Source organism: Podarcis bocagei, assembly GCF_964188305.1.
Source record: "Podarcis bocagei genome assembly, chromosome: 15".
Lineage (NCBI taxonomy): Eukaryota > Metazoa > Chordata > Lepidosauria > Squamata > Lacertidae > Podarcis > Podarcis bocagei.
The window spans coordinates 7,840,103-7,860,750 of NC_138141.1; the positions used below are offsets into that span (position 1 = coordinate 7,840,103).

The 20,648-nt window shown below is 40.7% G+C and overlaps 3 protein-coding genes across 5 annotated transcripts in view; 2 read left to right on the plus strand and 1 right to left on the minus strand.

Moving 5' to 3' along the window:
• Positions 1-20,648, plus strand: part of LOC308574128 (rab11 family-interacting protein 1-like) — a 190,536-nt gene that overhangs the window by 108,087 nt on the left and 61,801 nt on the right. The window lies entirely within an intron of this gene.
• The window catches only part of LOC308574228 (interleukin-36 receptor antagonist protein-like), a 49,559-nt gene that overhangs the window by 18,756 nt on the left and 10,155 nt on the right, over positions 1-20,648 (minus strand). The gene's annotated exons all lie outside the window — the stretch shown is intronic.
• Positions 995-20,648, plus strand: part of LOC308574225 (interleukin-36 alpha-like) — a 28,089-nt gene continuing 8,435 nt past the window's right edge. The window contains exons 1-5 of one of the 2 annotated variants that reach the window (XM_081171860.1): positions 995-1,360; positions 1,849-2,045; positions 2,142-2,264; positions 3,957-4,096; positions 8,999-10,011. In XM_081171860.1, coding sequence (XP_081027986.1) covers positions 1,958-2,045; positions 2,142-2,264; positions 3,957-4,096; positions 8,999-9,214 — 567 coding nt within the window. In that variant the 5' untranslated portion in view covers positions 995-1,360; positions 1,849-1,957 and the 3' untranslated portion in view covers positions 9,215-10,011. Of the gene's footprint in view, positions 1,361-1,848; positions 2,046-2,141; positions 2,265-3,956; positions 4,097-8,998; positions 10,012-20,648 lie in introns of those variants that run through there. The other variant, XM_081171859.1, reaches the window with a different exon arrangement.

Sequence of the window (20,648 nt, forward strand, 5' to 3'; positions counted from 1 at the left end):
CCCCTAGATGATCTGTTCATTTATCACTCTTCCCTAGTCCCTAGTCCCCAGCAAATGTTATTCAGGTACTGAGGAAGCAAAGGAATGATTGTGTTGTAATCAAAGGACTCTTCATAATGTTCAGGGAGCGGTTTCATTCTTAGCATTCTAAGTAGGATCGGAGCCAACCTTTTCAGGAAGTTCTTTCAAGGTAGTTAGTTTTAATGTCATTTTCGAGTGTGCAAGATGCAATTGCTTGCACACAAGATGCATAATGCCCAATGTGCTACCATTTGTTAAGCTGAGCACAAGAACCTTCCAGGTTATTCTTGTGGTTGGTGCAGACTATGAGCCCAGCAAACGTCAGCCTCAGCCCCAGCACATTAACTCTTGACCAGAGCAGATCTGGAAGAGAGGAAAAGTTGGGGATAAGTGTGGAATGGAGTATTCCTTCAGGGAGTTGATGGAATAAGGAAGCTTTAAGCCTTTGTCTCTGGAGATTTGGATTCCTTACTTTGTAACAGTCGATGCCAGGCTAATACCAATTAATGCTGGAGATCAAAGCAGCCAAAGGAATGAGGAAGCAACAGCATTTAATTGAGATGGGGGATGAGGCTTGTTGGTCAATCTCAATCAATTAATACACTAGGAATCCAAGTCTTCCTAGTTAGTTCTTTTAGCAATGCAAGTGTGAAACTTGGTAGCACATCCTGTATGCAATAGACTTACGCAAGCAGGGACGCGGACTTATAAAAAATATTGGGGGGGCCCGGGAAAGCTCATGAATAATAAATAAGCTCATGAATATGCAAATAAAGTGGGTGGAGCTTTTGCTCGGGAGGGAGGGCAGGAGGCATGCAGCCCGACCCTGTGCATTTTGGGCTGGGGGAGGAGCGGCGATGGCGCTCTGCTGGAGGGGCGCCGGAGATTATTGGGGGGGCAGAGCCCCCCCAAACGAATTTTTGAGGGGGCTCGGGCCCCCTCAAGCCCCATGGAGTCGGCGCCTATGTACGCAAGCAGCATGGCAGAATGATCTGTCTTCTCTTTTCTCTCAAATATTTTATAATACAAATGGTCAAGTGAATCCATCCTTGTTCAGAAGTACTTCTATCACTGAACTTCAAAAAACAAACAAAAACAGATGGAAATCCAACTAGGCATTTCCCAAAGAGCCTGTGAAGTTTTGTGCAGCTGATAGACCTGAAAAACTGGTTAAATTAGTATTTCAAGTGCCAAGAATCTGACATGTAAATAAGCATGAAGCATGCAAACCACACCTACCAGCCTCACTGAGCAGCAATATAATGCTGTGCAAATCCCAGGGGAGAGCAGAGAGAGAAGGATCTCTCCCAAGGCACAGGACTTTATCGCACCAGCGCAGGTACCACTTCCTTAATTACTTATCTGAACTGCCTGTCTCTGTGTTGAAATGTTAGTCGTCTACAACCTGCTGACTTCCAGATATTATTGGACTGCTATTCCCATCTTCTATGAATGTTGCCTAAGTCGGGTTGGCGTCCACAACATTTGGAAGGCACCAGGTTAAGGACCAGTAGGCTAGATTCTCTGCTTCCACTGCCAAATCATCTGTGAAGCAATGGATTTGTATTGGCCTTTCCTCTTGCCAATGTTCCCCATCTATCATGTTTCTTTTTGTGCAAGATATATCTTTCGAAACAAGTCAGCTTCAAACTATGGGCTGTGTTGGACGGATTCCCTTGGGAGCTAGTGGACTCTCCTTGGAGGTTTTTAAGCGGAGCTTGGATGGCCTTCTGTCTTGGGTGCTTTAGTTGAGATTCCTATATTGCAAGGGATTTGATTAGATGACCCTCATGGTCCTTTTCAACTCCACCATTCTATGATCTATAGACTAAATAAACCAAACCGGAAGCTCATCGGGGATTGCAGCCTCTGAAATCTCTCTCTTCTAAAAGCTCCCCCTGCAGAAATCTGAACCTCAACCCCTCCTCAAGAAGAAATGGGGGAGGCTGAAATGATGAAACCCCAGAAAACCGTACAACAGGAAATGAACAATTTATTCAATCATTTCAATATGCCACGTCCAGGTGAAAAAGAATTCTTTACATCGCTCAAGCTAAGTTTCCAAACTATGCCAAAAGCATTATGACAATAGGTTTCTTGGGGTCTTTTTAACCATCTAGGCATGGGTGTGATCCATACATTACCAAGTCCCTGGTACTTCAAAATTTGGGATATTAACCAGAAGTTCCTCTTGTCAGTGGGTGACCGGCTGATCTCAGCTCCTAGAAATTCCAACTCACCAGGTAACGGCTCCTACCATGTTTCTCAGTTCCTCCACCCCAGGTGGCTAGCTGTTCTCAAGTGGAACTAGGTAACCTAGTTTCAGGGAGGTGTCTGATTTGGCAGGGCTGGTCCAAGACATTTTTCTGCCTGAGGCAAAGGACGCAGGGGTTGGCAAGGTTTACCACACCTGGGCCAGTTCACTCCAGCAGAGATCCCTCTGTGGGCCAGATTGTGTGTGTGTGTGTGTGTGTGTGTGTGTGTGCTGCCTGAAGTGAGTGCCCCACTCTGCCTAGTGGCAGGGCCAACCCAGTGACTTGGCAGCATCTTCTTAAACAAGGCTCAGCAATCCTCTTGTGGGACTTATCCATGGGGTTCATGAGAGCCACTGTGAAATGGGGAAGAGGAGAGTTCTGGGCTGAGTCTGTTCCAATGAAATGCCTTTAGTCACTAGTTGCATAGGCAGGTGCCTTATACCAAATCAAACCATTGCTCCATCCTGCCCAGATCACTGGTCCATCTCTCTTATTCCAAGGCTAGTCCATCTTGTCTCACTTATTCCAATTGGCAGTGGTTCTCCAAGGGTATCAGTCAGAGAATGATCTGTCATACTTCCTGCCACATGAACTTTTTAACTTGGAGATGGGGAGCCTGTGCCCCTCCAGATATTGCATGGATCATTGGCCATGTTGGCTGGAAGTTGACATCTAAGAACAACCTTGAGAGGGAAGCACAGGTCCTCCATTCCTGCTTCAGCTACAGATGACAGATGGAGCCAGTCAATCAGCATTGTGCAAGCCTTGCTTCTCATCAGCCTAGAAAATGCCGTCTTCATGCTACAGGAAAAGATGTTGCATGTGTGTTGCAACTGTGGTGAGTGGTCTCCATAGCGGACTCACCACAGCCTTATATTGAAATATCTTTCTGTGGCTCCCTTCTTTCAGATCTACACATTTGGACAGTTAGCAAGCCATAGAAGGAAGACAGAGCTGGCAGGGTGCAAATTTGGGGCTATTGTTTCAATTGGAAAAACCCATCCAGTTTGAGAACAGCTCCCCAAATGGAACAAGTAACTCTGAGATTGCAGAGGGAAAAGCCAGTATGGACTAAAATGAGGCACCATGGACAAGATGCATGCAGCAGGCACTGCAGAGAAGCAACAAAGAACAATGTTAGGAAACAAGCCTCTAACGCAGGTGCAGGGAAAGTTTGACCCTCCAGTTGCCCTAAGAGGCATGGCCAATAGCCAAGGGTGTTGGGAGCTGTAGTTCAGCCACGTTGGGAGGGATAAAGGTTCCCCACACCTGTTATAATGGTTGACAGGCAAGGGCTGTAGTTCATTGGCAGAGCACATGCCTGCAGAACAATGTGTGCTACCTCTGAGCTTAGTACCCATTTTAGGAGGTATCAATATTTCTTTTGGTAAAAATTGTAAGAGGACTGAAGGTCACTTCAAGATATAGAATTGTCTGTGCTCTGTGCAAGCTCCTGTGCTATGCAGTGGACCTTTCATGATATGAACATTGGACATACTTCTAGTATAGGGGTTGAACTCTACTTGTACTTGTTCTTATGGGTCACTTCAACAGCTTTCAATCTGATTGGCGGCCTTCCATTCACCTAAGACTCCTGTAACAATAATGCTCTCTCTCTCCCCCCCCCCCTTCCTCCCTCTCTCCCTCTGCTGATCCTGTTACTGAGCTACTCCCCTCTAGGGGGGTTAGTCACTGTGACCCCTAATGACGCTATTGGGAGAAAAGTCGAAAGAATATCCCCCATCTTTATGGGTAATGAAGATGGGCAACGTACTTTGTCCTGTGTGGAAGTTGGTGGTCAACCTCGGCTAATGTTAGTGGTGAGTTTCATTTGCGCTTCAGCGTCTCTTTTGATTCCATAAGAATTATCTGTTTGTTCTTCTTTCATCCAGTATGATTAAGACTGGACGTATTCTGTGCTAAACAATCACCCGCACCGCTTACCTGACCTCCCTTGGTGGCAAGATTGGCTCTGCCAGTGTGTGTACATCATGCCAATCTGGTGCTTCTTCTGTTTTTTTATAATATTTTATTAATTTTTCAAAAATAACAAAAAATAAAACAACATGAATATGAATTCATAACTGAACAAAAAAAATTGACTTCCCTCTAGCCCCTTCCTTAGTTCCATTATTTATCATTGTACCACATGTCCATTATAAATTTAAAAACCATTAACATTACTTATTGTTCATTCATAATATAATTACAAGGAGTTCCGCAATCCTACTAATGTATTAACCTGTATACATTGCTTTTGCATATATGCAATAAAGTCCTTCCAATCTTCCTTAAATTCATTGTCTCGTCCTCTTAGTTTCATTGTCAATTTTGCCATTTCAGCATATTCCATTAATTTGATTAATTAATTAATTAAACTTCTTCGGCTGGTACACCTAGTTCTTTCCAATGTTGTGCCAACAGTATTCGTGCGGCTGTTGATGCATACATAAATAAGTTCCTTTGTAATGCTGATATATCCACTCCTGTAATACTTAGTAGGAAAGCTTCTGGTTTTGTAACAAAAGCTATTTTAAACATCTTCTTCATTTCATTATAAATCAATTCCCAATAATTCTTTTCAATTTTACAATCCCATCACATGTGAAAAAAATGTCTCTTCTGATGTTTTACATTTCCAACACTTCCTTTCTTTAGTTTTTTTTACATTTTAGCTAATTTGAGTGGAGTTAGATACCATCTATACATCATTTTTATATAATTTTCTTCAATCGCCACACATGCTGTAAATTTTATTTCAGTCTTCCATAATTTTTCCCATTCCTCTATCTGGATATTGTGTCCCACAACTTATGTCCATTTAATCTTAACTGATTTTGCCTCTTCATCTTTTGTTTTCCATTCAAGCAACAGATTGTACATTTTCCATATTAATTTCATATCGTTTTCTCTTATTTCTCTCTGAAAAGTTGAAATTTCATACTGATATCATATCTTTTTATCATTCTTAAATATTTCATCTAACTGAAAATATTGCAGCCAATCTGTTACTTTCTCTCTAACTTCCTTAAATTCTTTCAATTTTAAGTGGTTTTCTGATTCAATTAACAACTCTCTGTACGTAGCCCATTCAGTGTCCATATTTAATTTTCCCCCGGTATTGCCTCTAACGGAGAGAGTCACCATGGTGTTTTTTGTTCCAATAATCCTTTATACTTTCCCCAAACTTTAAATATTGCCTTCCTGATAATATGGTTTTGAAAGCTTTGATGTATTCTTGCCTTTTCATGCCACCAGTACGCGTGCCAACCGAATCTATTATCATGCCTTTCCAAATCTAATTGATCTGTATTTTTTTATTTTATCCATTCCCGAATCCAACAAATGCATGAGGCTTCATAATATAATTTCAAAACCAGCAGTGAGAAGCCTCCTGTCTCTTTAATGTCTGTTAAAAATTTGTATTTTATTCTTGGCATCTTACCCTGCCATATAAATTTTGAAATATCCTTTTGCCAATCTTTGAAGCATGCCATATTACTTGTTACCAGGATTGATTGGAATAAAAACAGCATCTTTGGCAATAAAAAGGTAAAGGGACCCCTGACCATTAGGTCCAGTCGTGGCCGACTCTGGGGTTGCGGTGCTCATCTCGCTTTATTGGCCAAGGGAGCTGGCGTACAGCTTCCGGGTCATGTGGCCACCATGACTAAGCCGCTTCTGGCGAACCAGAGCAGCGCACAAAAACACCGCTTACCTTCCCGCTGGAGCGGTACCTATTTATCTACTTGCACTTTGATGTGCTTTCGAACTGCTAGGTTGGCAGGAGCAGGGACTGAACAACGGGAGCTCACCCCGTCACGGGGATTCAAACTGCCGACCTTCTGATCGGCAAGCCCTAGGCTCTGTGGTTTAACCCACAACGCCACCCGCATCCCTATCTTTGGCAATGCATTCATCTTAATAACTGATATACTTCCTAACAAAGATAAGTTCATTCTATTCCAAATTTCCAATTTCCTTTTTTTAAATTTTCATAATTATCCTTATATATATTAATATTCCATGGTGTTAACCAGATCCCTAAGTTTTTCACTTTGTAATGAATATTTATGCCTATTTCTTGTTGAATTTTTTCTTTGTCATGTTTCAGTATGTTTTTAACTAATAATTTCGTCTTGTTTTTATTGAGTTTGAAACCAGCAATTTGTCCAAACTCTTGTATCTTCTGTATAACCTGTTCAAGTGAGATTATTGGATCTCCTACTGTAAATACTAAATCGTCAGCAAATGCTTTCAGTTTGAATTCCTTAATTCCTACCTTTATTCCTCTATTTTTTTCATCTGCTCTAATATTACGCATCAGGACTTCTAAAACTAAAATAAACAATAGGGGAGAGAGAGGACAACCTTGCCTTGTACCCTTCATAATTTTACATTCTTCATTGATAGTATTATTAATTATCAACCTTGCCTTTTGCCTGGAATAGATAGTTTATATTCCTCTTACAAATGTCATTCCAAAATTCATCTTCTCTAGGACCTTCAACATAAAGGTCCATGAGACATTATCAAAAGCTTTTTCAGCATAAATGAACATCATTGCTGCCTGTTTATCATTTCTCACTTTCAAATATTCATTTTTTTATATATATTTCTAATATTTTCTTTCATTTGACGGCCTGGGAGGAATCCTGATTGGTCTTGGTGAATTATTTCTAACAACAGGCCTTTCATTCTCTTTCCTAAGATATTAGCAAATATTTTATAATCACAATTTAATCATGAGATTGGTCTATAATTTTTAACTTCCATTCTATCGGCCTCTTGTTTTGGAATTAAAGTGATATATGCCTCTTCTTGGGTCTTTGGTATCTTCCCTGTTGTTAATATTTAATTCATTACATTTTGTAATGGTTGGGCTAATCATTTTTGTAATTTTTAACAATATTTTGCCATCAACCTGTCCGGGCTTGGGGCTTTACTTGTTTTAGTTTGTTTGATAGCTTTTAAAATTTCTAAATTGCTAATTGGAGCATTTAATATATTTAGCTATTTGTTTGGAATTTTTGGCAACCTGTTTTGTTGTAAATATCTTTCAATGTCTATTTTGTTTCCTGGGACCTTACGATATAAATCTGTAAAATATTTAACAAATTGATTCCTAATCTCTTTCAAGTTGCCTATTATTTTATCATTTACTTTTAACTTATTAATCAAATTATTAGTTTTCATTTTATTTAATTGCCATGATAATAATTTCCCTGGCATATTCGCATAATCAAAATTCTTTTGTTTTAATATTTTAATTTTCCATTCCACTTCTTGGTTAATTATCATTGAATACTGTGATTGTAGTATTTTGACTGTCTGTTTAATGGTTTCCTTTTTTAGCTCTTTTTCTTTTTTACTATTTCATTCAGAATTTCTTTTTTCTTCTGAGCTCTAATTTTCTTTTGATACTCATTTTGGCTAATAAAAAGGCCCAATCTGGTGCTCTTTCTAGTGCCTTTACACAACACCAGCCTTGCCACCACCTCCTTCTCCCTGTCCCATTATGGATTAAAAACCATACAAATCATTACAATAAAAGCAGCATAGCCCCAACCCTTTCATTAAAAGGGGGCATGGGGGTTGGAAGGATGGGGCACAGAAAGACCCAACCAATTCCACCCCTCTTTCAATTCAGTCGTATCACATGGCAACCCAGTGGAACTTTTACCTTGATGTCTATTTAAAAGGTTGTTTTGATTCTGCCAGGCTTGGGCTGGCTCAGCTGGCAATAAACCCACTCCTGAATGTGTGGGATAACCAGCCTCATGTGACCAACATGCTTAAATTTAATCAATGCATGAAGAGGTTAACACCCTAATTAAGCTGTTCTGCTAGACTTAGCTAGGTCACTCCTCCTGTTGTTGAGAGGAAGTTAATCAAGTATATTGGTCACTCCTAGCCTATATAAGAAGCTCAACATATGAGGTCTGAGCTGGCTGCTCTAACAAGCCTCCCTTGAGTTCCTGTACCAATAATTTAGGAGTTTTCACTACTGTAACCAAGCCAAGTTTTACTGCCTGTGTCTTCTGACTGACGTATGGAAAAGCACATGAACTGGCCTTTGAAGTGTTTGTAAGTAAACCAATTTTTAACTTACTAAACGTGTGGCCTTTAGAGAAAGAGACAAACTTTGAAGGAACTTAGAAAGGCACATTTTGAAGGTCTAACAGTCTATATTTCCACCCTTTACTTTGCTGCATATTTTGTGATTTTAAATTTCTGATGGGGTTCTCTCACCAAAGAATGCTTGCCCCAAACCTGCATCTTGTCATCCAGGAATTCTCTTTGAATACCTATATTTTTTCCTTGCCACCAATATAATGGAGTTGGGAGCAGGGGTAACTTAGGCTGGCTTGTGTGAGTTCTACTGGCTTCCTATACTTAGGATTGCTCAGTACCGCCATGCCTCCTTAACCCTGCAGAGGGTTTTATTAAGTAACAGAGGGTCTCTTGTTTTGATGAATGAGTTTTAATACAGTGGTACCTTGGTTTCTGAACATAATCCATTGAGGAAGACCGTTCGACTTCCGAAATGTTCAGAAACCGAAGCATTTGCTTGCAGAAAATTCAATCTGGAAGCTCCGTGGAATGTTCGGCTTCTAAAAGGCGTTCAAAAACCCAAACGTTCGACTTCTGAGATGTTTGAAAACAGGTACCACTGTTAAATATTTTTTCGATTGTTGTGAAAACATTTCTTTTCTTTTAAGGGAGAACAAATTATGGATCTATATAATAAAAAACAGGAATCCAAGAACTTCACTTTCCTCTGCAAGACTTCCAGTGGCAAGGAAACTGGCAGCTTTGAATCTTTAGCATTCCCCGGATGGTTCCTCAGCACTTCGCCGGAGCCAAACAAGCCTGTTGGATTGAGCCACCAAGGAGGTGCTGAGATCACTGAATTTTACATGGAAAACTATTATTAAAGGGGAGGGAGGTGCTGTTGCCATTCTATATATTCTGTATAGGTGTGTGGTAGAATGAAGTCCTGGAGATATATATAAGGGAGAATCTATCAGTTTTGGTCCCTCTCAGTTCATAATTTTTCCAGCCTTAAGTTCAATACCCCACATTTCCACGCCTGTTTTACAATTTAAAAAAAAACAAACTGAAACTCCATTGGCAATCAGAGGCAACCCTATGTATAATGCAGTGCAATAATCTAACCTAGAGGTTACCCAAGCATAGACAACAGTAGTTAGGCTTTCCCTGTCCAGATAGGGCGGCTGCTGAGCCACTAGCTGAAGCTGATGGAAGGCACTCTGGGCCATTGAGGCCACCTGAGCCTCGAGTGACAGCAAAGGATCCAAGCTACGAACCTGTTCCTCCAGAGGGAGTAAAGGGTCCAAAAGTGCCTCCAAGTGGCATATCCGCTCCTTCAGAGGGAGTGTAACTCCACCGAGAGCAAACAACCTCCACCCCATCTGGTACAGGGAACCCTCAGTCATATCTGGATTGACCTTCAGTTTGTTGGCTCTCATCCAGTCCATTACCGAGAAAAGAAAACAATTGGCCATTCATGCACAGGCTGATGAATGTTGGGAGTCTAACCACATCTGCAGGGTTCCATGTCAGCTCCAGCCAGCACCATAAGTCCCATCAAGCATGGCCAATAGTCAGAGATGCTGGTGAATCATTGTGCTTGATGAAGAGTCCAGAGTTCTTGACACACTTGATCTCTGTTTTGTGACATTTTGCTCCTAATAAAGGTATCCCCCAACTGTGGGTTTTGTATCTTTAATACCGAAGATAGCCAACACCAAAGAATACTGTTGAGGGAGGTCCTCTCACTATTGGGCAATTGCACAACACAACTGGCATTTATTGACTCAATAGCAGATAACTTTACACATAATTGCTTTTGATCATTCGCTCCCTTGGTCCAGTCACCAACTCTGAAGCTGTGAAGATCTGGAACTGGAATAAGGATCTCTGCTTCAGCAGGGATCCAGGGAGGCAAGAGAGTAGAGGCAGTAAAGACTTCCGGTCGGTGCCAGCGCTTAATGGCGGTCCTACCTCCGAGCTCCGGAGAAGGACTGCTTCGCAAGTTCGGGTCTTACCCGCTACGGCAAGCGGGGGACCCCTAAAATCCCAGGCGCTGAAGCCTGAGAACAAGGAGACTCGGTGGGCACCTTTGCGCCCCCCGGTACCGTGAAAGAGCCTTTTTAAAGGCTACGGATCGACATCGGGAGTGAGCGCGGTGCTGAGAGTCGCTACCCAGCCTGCGAAGTGAAGCCGCGTCGCCATAAGCGGAGAGCGCCGATTCCTTCCTGAAAAGAAATTCGGACTGATTCCCCGTGAGTAAGAACTGAAAAATAACTGGGACTTTTCTTAATTTTAAAAATTGGGCTAAAAACGGGGGAGATTTAAACAAAGGAAGTCTGCCTCCCCCCGACCGCATGAAAGTGAAAGCAACGGAGCTTTAAACCTGCATCCGTTTAAATTCATCCTTTGATCAGCTAAACCGGACATTTAAACCTTTGATCTCCCCTCTAGCAAGCAGGGCAGAGGGGAGGCGAATTTGACCATTAACTGCATGACTTATTTGAAGGAAAAAACCTCTGCTATCTCATCTACTTGAAAGTCTGAAACGGTCTGCCTTCTTAGTACATTGAGCTGACTTTTCCCTGTGAAGTGACACCTTGATACAAAGTTTCCACAGTGCCTGACTTTTCTACATTTTAAGAAGAAACAGTATAAACAGTATACTGGGCAACTGTGGCAATTGGAAGCTATAAGACTTTAGTAACATTGATTTTGACTGGGTTAATCTCCTTTCTTTCTACATCCTGGATGGTCTCCTTTGTTCATGTATTTTGAAATTTCCTTCTATGGCCATTTTGATTTGCTCCCTCTAGAGGATAAAGTGAAGTCCAGCACGGCCTAAGACAGTGGAATTTTCCAAGGGAGAATAAATCCCGTGGGAATTGACCTTGACATGAGTGGGCCACAAGAAGAGATAACTACAAGAGCCAAGACCAAGCAACAACAACAGCAACAGCTGCAGCTGCAACAAGCAAAGAGAAGAGGTTCGATCTTAGGCGTAACAGCCGGACTAGCTGGAACAACAGGACAGGACAAAGGAGCAGCCGTTTCTATGGAAGCTGTGACAGAAGCTTTGCTTAAGATAAACCAGACTCTGGAGTCTTTGACAAAACAGACTTCAGAGAACACACAAAAATTAACAGAAATATCAACAAGATTAAACCAGAATACAGAATCTATAAATAAATTGGTCGAGGAAAATGCCACCACGCGTCAAATTGCCGAAGAGGCCAAAGCCACAGCTGGAGAGACGCAGGAGAAATTAGAGCCACTTGCCAAGAAGGTCTATGAGCATGATGCAACCTTGGCCTTGTGGGAGTTACAGAGGAAAGAGAGAAACTTAAAATTAAGACTGATTCCGGAGAATGAAAGTGACAACCTTGTGGAATATTTGACACGGGAGTTTGCGGATTGCTGGGACCTGGAGGAAGACGATTTTAAAATTACAACTGCCTTTAGACTCGGCAAAAAGCAAGATAGAAAGACACCAAGAGATTGTTTGATCACACTCAGATCTAAGGAGGAAAGAGATAAAATTTTAGGACTACACTTTGGAAAAGCCCTCCAAATTGGAAATTCAGTAGTACAGATCTTTAAAGACATACCAAAATATATCTTGGACTTAAGAAACTTCTACAAGGATTTGGTGCTTTTGTTAAAGAAAAATCAGATCCGCTTCAGGTGGGAATTCCCACAAGGACTGTCATTCGATTACAAGGCAAAGAAAGTGAAAATAAAGACAATTCAAGATAAAGACAAATTTCTGGCAAGATATCAGGAGGACCTACAGAAGGGGACTGTGGACGTACTTGCAGAACAGAGGAGAGCACTGGATATCCTGAATCTCTCGTTTGGACAAAAACCACCACCGTCAGAAGAAGAGCAACAACTTGGAGCTGTTGGAGGAGCCTTAAGAAAATAACAAGATGGCTCTGCAATTCCTTAGTTGGAATTGTAATGGACTGAATGGGCCTTTGAAGAGAAGACAAGTATTTCATATTTTGAACAGAGAACAATTGGATTTGATATGTTTACAAGAAACTCACATAACTAGAGCCCACAGGAGATTACTTACAAATAAAAGGTTAGGACAAGAATTTGTCTCATCAGACAAAGTTAAGAAGAGGGGAGTGGTAATATATGTGAAGGAGAAATGGGCTCCAAAAATGATATTTAAAGATGAACAAGGGAGATATCTGGCTGTGGAGATACAAGTACAAGGAGAAAAACTTTTAGTTGTCGGAATTTATGCACCAAATGAAGGCAAATCTGACTTCTTTAAGGGACTTCATGAAACTTTGACGGACTATCTGGATTATAATATGATAATCATGGGAGACATGAATGGCGTGGTCTCCACTAATATGGACAAGGCACAAAGACTAACAGTCACTAAAGAAGGGAGACTCCCCAAGACTTTTTTCGAAATGACAGAAAACATGGACTTGATAGACATTTGGAGAACAAGGAACCCTCTGGAGAGAGAGGGAACCTTCTTCTCCCAAGCAATGATGACCTGGACCAGAATTGACCAAATCTGGGTTACTAGTGGATTGGCTCCAAAGATTAAGAAAGTGGAAATCTGCCCAAAAACTTGCTCCGACCATAACGCCGTGAAGATGGAGATGAAACTCACAATAACCGGTCAATTTAGATGGAGAATGAATGACACCCTCTTTCGAGATAAGGAGATTCTCACGAAGGCCCAAAAGACCTTAAAAGACTATTTTGAAATAAATTTGAGGACTGACGTGGAGAAAAGAGTGATCTGGGACGCAAGTAAAGCTGTTATGAGAGGATTTTTGATTCAACAAAATTCAATAAAGAGGAAAAAACAAAATGAGAAAAAAGAGAAGATCTTGGAAATGATAAAGGAAGGAGAGAGGAAACTAAGAACAAAACCAAAGTCTCAGGACATTTTAAGAGAGATTAAGTTATATCAAACTCAATATATGGAATTGATGAACCAAGAGATTGAATGGAAGATAAAGCAAATGAAACAAAAGACTTTTGAATCAGCAAATAAATGCGGTAAACTTTTGGCATGGCAATTGAAGAAAAGGCAGAAACTAAATACAGTTACAAGCCTAGAGGTTGATGGAAAGAGTATATCTAAACCTAATGAAATTAGAAATTGCTTTCTAAGTTACTTCAAAAAACTTTACACCCAAGGCCCGCAAAATGAAGAAGATATAGACAAATTCCTTGGAAGATATGGATTACAAAATATCTCTCAGCAAAGTAAGATGGACTTGAACCAGAGAATCTCAGAACAAGAGGTAGAGGCTGCCATTCAGAATATGCAACTGGGCAAATCTCCGGGACCAGATGGACTGACTTCTAGATACTACAAATCGTTGAAGGAATGGTTGATTCAACCATTAAGAGAAGTTTGTAATGAGATCCTTGAAGGAAAAAGGGCACCTGAATCGTGGAAAGAGGCATATATCTCACTCATACCAAAGTCAGAGACTGAAAAGACCCAACTTAAGAACTACCGCCCGATATCACTCCTTAATGTGGATTACAAAATTTTTGCAGACATTTTGGCAAAAAGATTTAAAAGAGTTTTGATGGAGAAGATTCATAAAGACCAAGCAGGCTTTCTCCCTAAAAGACATCTAGCGGACAATGTAAGGAATGTAATAGACATTTTGGAAAAGTTGGAGGTGAATATAAACACTAAAGCAGTATTGATCTTTGTGGACGCGGAGAAAGCCTTTGATAATATCTCTTGGAGTTTTATGAGGAAGAATCTTCATGGGATGGGGGTAGGCCAGGGTTTTGAGAATGGTATGGCTGCAATATATTCCGAACAAAAAGCTAAGCTGATTGTAAATAATGTTGTGACTGAGGAACTTAAGATAGAAAAAGGAACTCGGCAGGGGTGCCCAATTTCCCCATTACTTTTCATTTCGGTTCTGGAGGTGTTGCTGAATATGATAAGAAATGACCAGCAGGTCAAAGGTGTGCAGGTCGGAGCTAAACACTACAAGTTAAGAGCGTATGCAGATGACCTAGTATTGACTTTGCAAGAGCCAAACACTAGTACGAAAAGGGTTTTAGAAATAATTCAACAATTTGGCCAGGTGGCTGGATTTAAGTTGAATAAACAAAAAACTAAAGTCTTAGGGAAAAACCTAACAGATATGGAAAAGGAGAAGTTTCAGGAGGAAACAGGTTTGACAGTGGTTAAGAAAGTCAAATACCTAGGGGTTTATTTAACACCTAAGAATGTTAATTTGTATAAGGACAATTATGAAAAATGTTGGTCAGAGATTAAAAAAGATCTAGAAATATGGTCAAATCTGAAACTGTCAATGTTAGGCCGAATTGCAGTAATTAAAATGAATGTATTGCCTAGAATGTTATTCTTGTTTCAGACCTTGCAGATTCTTGATAAGATGGAATGTTTTAAGAGGTGGCACAAAGACATTTCGAAATTTGTCTGGCAGGGCAAAAAGCCCCGAATTAAATTCAAAATACTGACTGACGCTAAAGAAAGAGGGGGTTTTGCCCTGCCGGACCTAAAATTGTACTATGAGGCAGCAGCGTTTTGCTGGCTGAAAGAATGGATGCTCCTCGAGAATACAGACATCTTGGATCTGGAAGGCTTCAATAATGCTTTTGGTTGGCATGCATATCTTTGGTATGACAAGGTTAACAGTACCTTTAAAAATCACATTGTTAGAAAAGCATTATTTAATGTCTGGATAAGATACAAAGACTTATTGGAAAATAAAACCCCTAGATGGGTGTCACCAGTGGAGGCTAAAGCAGTGAAGAAACTCAATATGGAGGTCGGATGGCCGAAGTATTGGGAAATTTTAGAACAGGATGGAGACAAGGTTAAACTACAAAGTCAGGAGAAATTGAAGCACAAAGTAGAAAATTGGTTTCAATATCGCCAAATAATGGAAATTTTTAAACAGGATAGGAAAATCGGTTTCCAAGTGGAGAAATCAAAACTAGAGACCGAATTGTTAGAACCCAATACTAAGAATCTATCTAGAATGTATAACTTGCTGTTGAAATGGAACACACAGGATGAAACAGTTAAATCTGCTATGATTAAGTGGGCGCAGGATGTTGGACACAACATTATGTCAGATGACTGGGAATGGTTATGGAACACCGGTATCAAATTTACGGCATGTAATGCCTTAAAGGAAAACATTATGAAAATGGTATACAGGTGGTACATGACCCCAGTCAAGCTGGCAAAAATCTATCATTTGCCCGATAATAAATGTTGGAAATGTAAAGAGACTGAAGGTACTTTTTACCACCTTTGGTGGACATGCCCGAAGATAAAGGCCTTCTGGGAAATGATCTATAATGAAATGAAAAAGGTACTTAAATGTACATTTTCCAAAAAACCAGAGGCCTTTCTCTTGGGCATTGTCGGCCAATTGGTGACAAAGAAAGATAGAAATTTCTTTATGTATGCCACAACAGCAGCAAGAATACTCATCGCAAAGTATTGGAAGACACAAGATTTACCTACTCTGGAAGAATGGCAGATGAAAGTGATGGACTATATGACACTGGCTGAGATGACAGGCAGAATCCGTGACCAACGTAAAGAGATGGTGGAAGAAGAATGGAAAAAATTTAAGAGCTATCTTAAGGACTACTACAAACTCAACGAATGTTAAAATGTTGTGGTTGCTAGAAGTAACAGGGTACAGGGATACAAGGTTAGATGATAAAGGAGGACTAAGATGACAGAGATTAGAAAGTAACAACTGGGAGTTGCTAGTTCAAATATGGACATTGGGATGCAAAGAGGGGGGGTATGGGGAAGTCCAAGAAAAGAGGTTCATGAAAATATCTTTGAAAGTATTTTGTATGTTTGTTTTGTTTTGTGTTTGTTTGTTCTTTTTTAAAAAATGCTGTAAAACCAATAAAAATTTATTAAAAAAAAAAAAAAAAGAGAGTAGAGGCAGTAAAGGAAAAGTCAGGAAGGAAAAGCCAGGAAGGATAACAGGGTCAGAACCCAGGTTATAGCTTGGCTAAGTGACACAGCAAGAGTGGAATAATTTGTGCCAAGAAACTTGGATCTTTATATACGCTTGTAAACAAAAGTTTTAAAGCAAATTCCAAGACTGATTGCAGCTGATAGCTGAAATAAAACACTGGCTCCCATCTCTGGGTTGACCTATTGGTCACTTTGTGAAATTCAAACATAAACAGAACCGCTAAATAAGAAAATCTCTGGCAAATGCCTGCAGATGGAAAGGTGACCAGCCCCTGCCAGGATAAGGGGAGGCAATTCCTCCTGTCTCTGTCCCAGCCTCCTCCAGAAGAGAGGCCTTCCGGCATCACTCCCCCCGAGACCATAACACTCCAAGTGAATGGGGTGAGTTTGACATGGAAATCTACTCCATATTTATTCAGAGTAGGTTCCAATGTAAAATCTTTTTAAAAAGAGTAAAAACTTTAACACGTTGCAGGATTCTCCAAAAATAGACCAGAGGCAATTGTATTTCATCCAGCAGAGCCTTACTGCTTCTGAAGGCAAATGAGCATAATGGTCACAAATCCAATACATTCAGGATTGCCCCTGTCCATAAGAAACCCAGTTGCAGCAGACTTACCTTAAACTTACAGTTGTTGTTGTTGTTTAGTCGTTTTTGTTGTTGTTGTTTAGTCGTTTAGTCGTGTCCGACTCTTCGTGACCCCATGGTCACATAAGTAACTTACGGTAACTTATAATAAGTCCAAACCTTAACACTAAGCATACAATGTATAGAACAACACACCAGAAGGAAAAGAGATAGAAAGAGAAAGTGAAACCCAGGCTCCTTCTGGCCTATTATTATAGTCAACATGACCTTGACAGAAGAGAGAACAGAACCAGTTTAATCCAGCTGTACTCAGCTTCTCTGAAGGAATAACCCAAACACCATGAACCTTCTGCTTGTTTCTTTCACACAGAGAAGCTTCATGAATCCTCTTGAATTAATTAGGATAGGAAAGATCTCTACACATCAGATCAATACTTTCTGCACTAAGAAATGTAAACTGACAGAGTTGTCCCCAAAGGTGACTGGTTTGTGTTTGTGCTGGTTTTTACACTGGCTATACAAAGAGAAAAAGACAAGAGCCAAGTATCCTCATCCTCCATGGGACAACCCATCCCTTTACTTCTCTAGCTAGGCACTAATTAGCTCTGGTCATTGTTGTTGAGGCTGGTGAGAGTCGAAGCCCAGGAAACACTTCTTGCTAAAAGAACACTACTTCTGATCTGCGAAAAATGGCCCTTTGGTTCCAAAGAAGAGAAATGATTTCATCACCTCCTTAAAATAAAGCTCCATAATACATGCCTCCCAAGGAAATACAAAAACTCGATTCAGTTGGTTAGAGTGTGGTGCTGATAATGCCAAGGTCATTTCCATGAATGCAGGGGGTCACTGCAGCAGAAGGAATAAGGCTTGTTGGATTTCCAATCAGTTAAAAAACTCACTGTTTGGATGGGCCTACTTAGGTCCTTTACCAATGCAAAAGTGAAAATCATTTGCACATCCCATATGCAATCAACTTATACAAGGCTCTGTCTCCACCTCTCTCACCCAAAGACTAAAAAAAAATAAAAATTGGTTATATGGATTCAGAGGTGTTTCTAATCCCGAACACCTTTTGAATACAAGAGGTAAAATCCACCTGGGCATTCTCAAAAGGGCCTGAGAGATGCTGAAGAAGGTGAGGGAGGGGACTCTTGCCTATAAAAGCTTGTTGCTTTACTTCACTTTTCCAAGTGTCATCTTCTGGGAACAATAGGATGCCACAAGCCTTACTCAAGCATCCTGAAACAAAGGAGCATGCAAATCACACCCACCAGTCTCCTTAAGCGGCTATGAAATGTGTAAATCCCAGGAGAGACTTCAGAGAGGGATCTTTCACACTAAGGCACAGTACTTTCTCACATCAGCGCCTTCAATTATTGCTCTGGACTTTCTACCCGTGTGTTAGAACAGGGGCAGACTTTGGTAATATGTCGCCCTGAGCGAAGCTATAATTTGGCACCGCCCCTTAAATATTTCTTATTTTCACATAACTTCATTTTGGTGCAGTTGCTTTTTATGAATCTTTTCAGTAGGTACCTGCATAAATAGAGCCTTCCTTCCTTCCTTCCTTCCTTCCTTCCTTCCTTCCTTCCTTCCACACTGCCCTAAATCTGGCACTTGTTAGAATGTTAGCTTTCCCCAACCTTCTGCTTTCTAGACAGCTTTCTATACCATCTACTGAGCTGTGTAAGCATGATGCTCTGTGGGTGTGATATGGACTAGATCCCATGGAAGGCAACACCCAAACAGGATTTCTATGTAATCAAAACATAAAACTACAGTGGTACCTCGGGCTACAGATGCTTCAGGTTACATACGCTTCAGGTTACAGACTCCGCGAACCCAGAAATAGTACCTCAGGTTAAGAACTTTGCTTCAGGATGAGAACAGAAATTGTGCAGCAGTGGCGCAGCGGCAGCAGGAGGCCCCATTAGCTAAAGTGGTGCTTCAGATTAAGAACAGTTTCAGGGTAAGAATGGACCTCCAGAACAAATTAAGTTCTTAGCCCGAGGTACCACTGTACATGCATTTATGGTGGTCAGAGTCCACCTGGTATTTAAATGGTGCACGGGGAATAAAAATACTTCTAAAATTAGCAACAAGCATTAAGAATAAACCACAGCAGATTTCTTAGGCAAAGGTCTTTCTACATACAGTAACTGGTTCTGGTAACTCTTTGATTTCAAGCTATATGCTGCACTAGCTTCAGTGAGAAAGCAATCAAACCTCCCTTGCATCTGCCTGCTTGAATTTTGCAGACCCTTTGCCTGGTTTTGACAACTTATTCTATCAAGGTGGGGCCCATAGTTCATTGGGGGTGAAGTTGGAGGTGCACAGAAATATTCAAACTCGTATAGATGGAGGGAAAGTGGCTTCTTTAGTCTAAGACGATCTGTTCATTTAGCACTCTTCCTGATTTGCTTGTGAAGAGGTTATACAATAGCTGCTCTTCATTGAGCATTTGTTCTGATTTGCTTGTGGGGTGGTTATGTAACAGTGCATGTCCTTCCTGATTTGTTTGCACAAATGTTACTGTATGTGATGGACTCTATAGTCACCATCATTCCTGGCTGGCTTGGGCTGACAGTAATTAGAGTCCACCAACATCTGGAGTGTCATGGGTTCCTCGCCCCTGGACTGCAGTATTAGTATTCTACAAATTTATAGACTGCTTCAGAGCATAAAGCCATGTACAAGAGAAAAGCAGAATAAAACACAGAATTATGGAAGTGCTGTTCCTCCTTTATTCCACAAAGTGGAGATATTGATCCAAATTCTGTTCAGGAGCTTAGCAGTGTTGTGTGGGAAATATTCTAGCAGTTAGTATCCTACCACCAAATAAATCTCCCTCCACATATCTGAGTTAGCCAATTCACACCAGTTAGTCCTAGTTCACACCAGTTAGCCAGTGTTGTTGTTGATGATGGTGGTGGTGGAAATAATGTAGGAGGAGGAATCAAACTTTAGAAGCACATTGGATAGAGGCAAAACCCAGGATCCTATTTCCTCAGTAAGCATTCCAAATCGCTTTGTCTATATCACAATATAGGGTCTTGCACCACCCTTTCATGATTTTTCAGACCTCATAGGTTGGTTGTCTTTTTGCAACAGGACATCATTGCAGTGGCAGCCTGCCCAGTCTGGAGAGGTAAAGCACTATGCAGACTTTTAAGGGTTACTGTCCTTTTAATTGAAAGCTTTGTGAGTTTGCTTTTACTGGTTTCAGTTATTTTTTGTATTGTCTTTTCTTTGCTGTAAAACTGAGAAAAGAAAAAGAATAAAGTAAACAGGTAATTAAAGTTCCCGGGGGTGGAGATATTGCTAATCCAACAGCCACACTGTCTTATTGATACAACAAGCCTTTCATTTTTATTAAGCATTCATAATTTCTTAGGAAACATGCATTACAGAGCTTTATTTTTAAAACAAAACAAACAAACAAAAACCGAAAGAGGTTCAGTATTTACAGTAGATCTGGAGAGAGCTAAGGGATTTTCTCTTTTGAATCCATGATGTTTCTGGGTTGGTTCATGAGCGCCCTTTTTGAGCCAAACAAGCCACTTGCTCAGAGTCAGTTGCTGAAATCATTTCATTTCATTTTGAAAAAAACCAACCATTTTTAATAGATCAAATTCACTGGTATTAGGGGGGGAAATCAGAATGTTGCTGCTATCCATGCTTGGCATCTGTCTGTCTTGGGAGACAATGGGTCAGTGTACCTTTGGGGTTGAGGACAAACTATTGG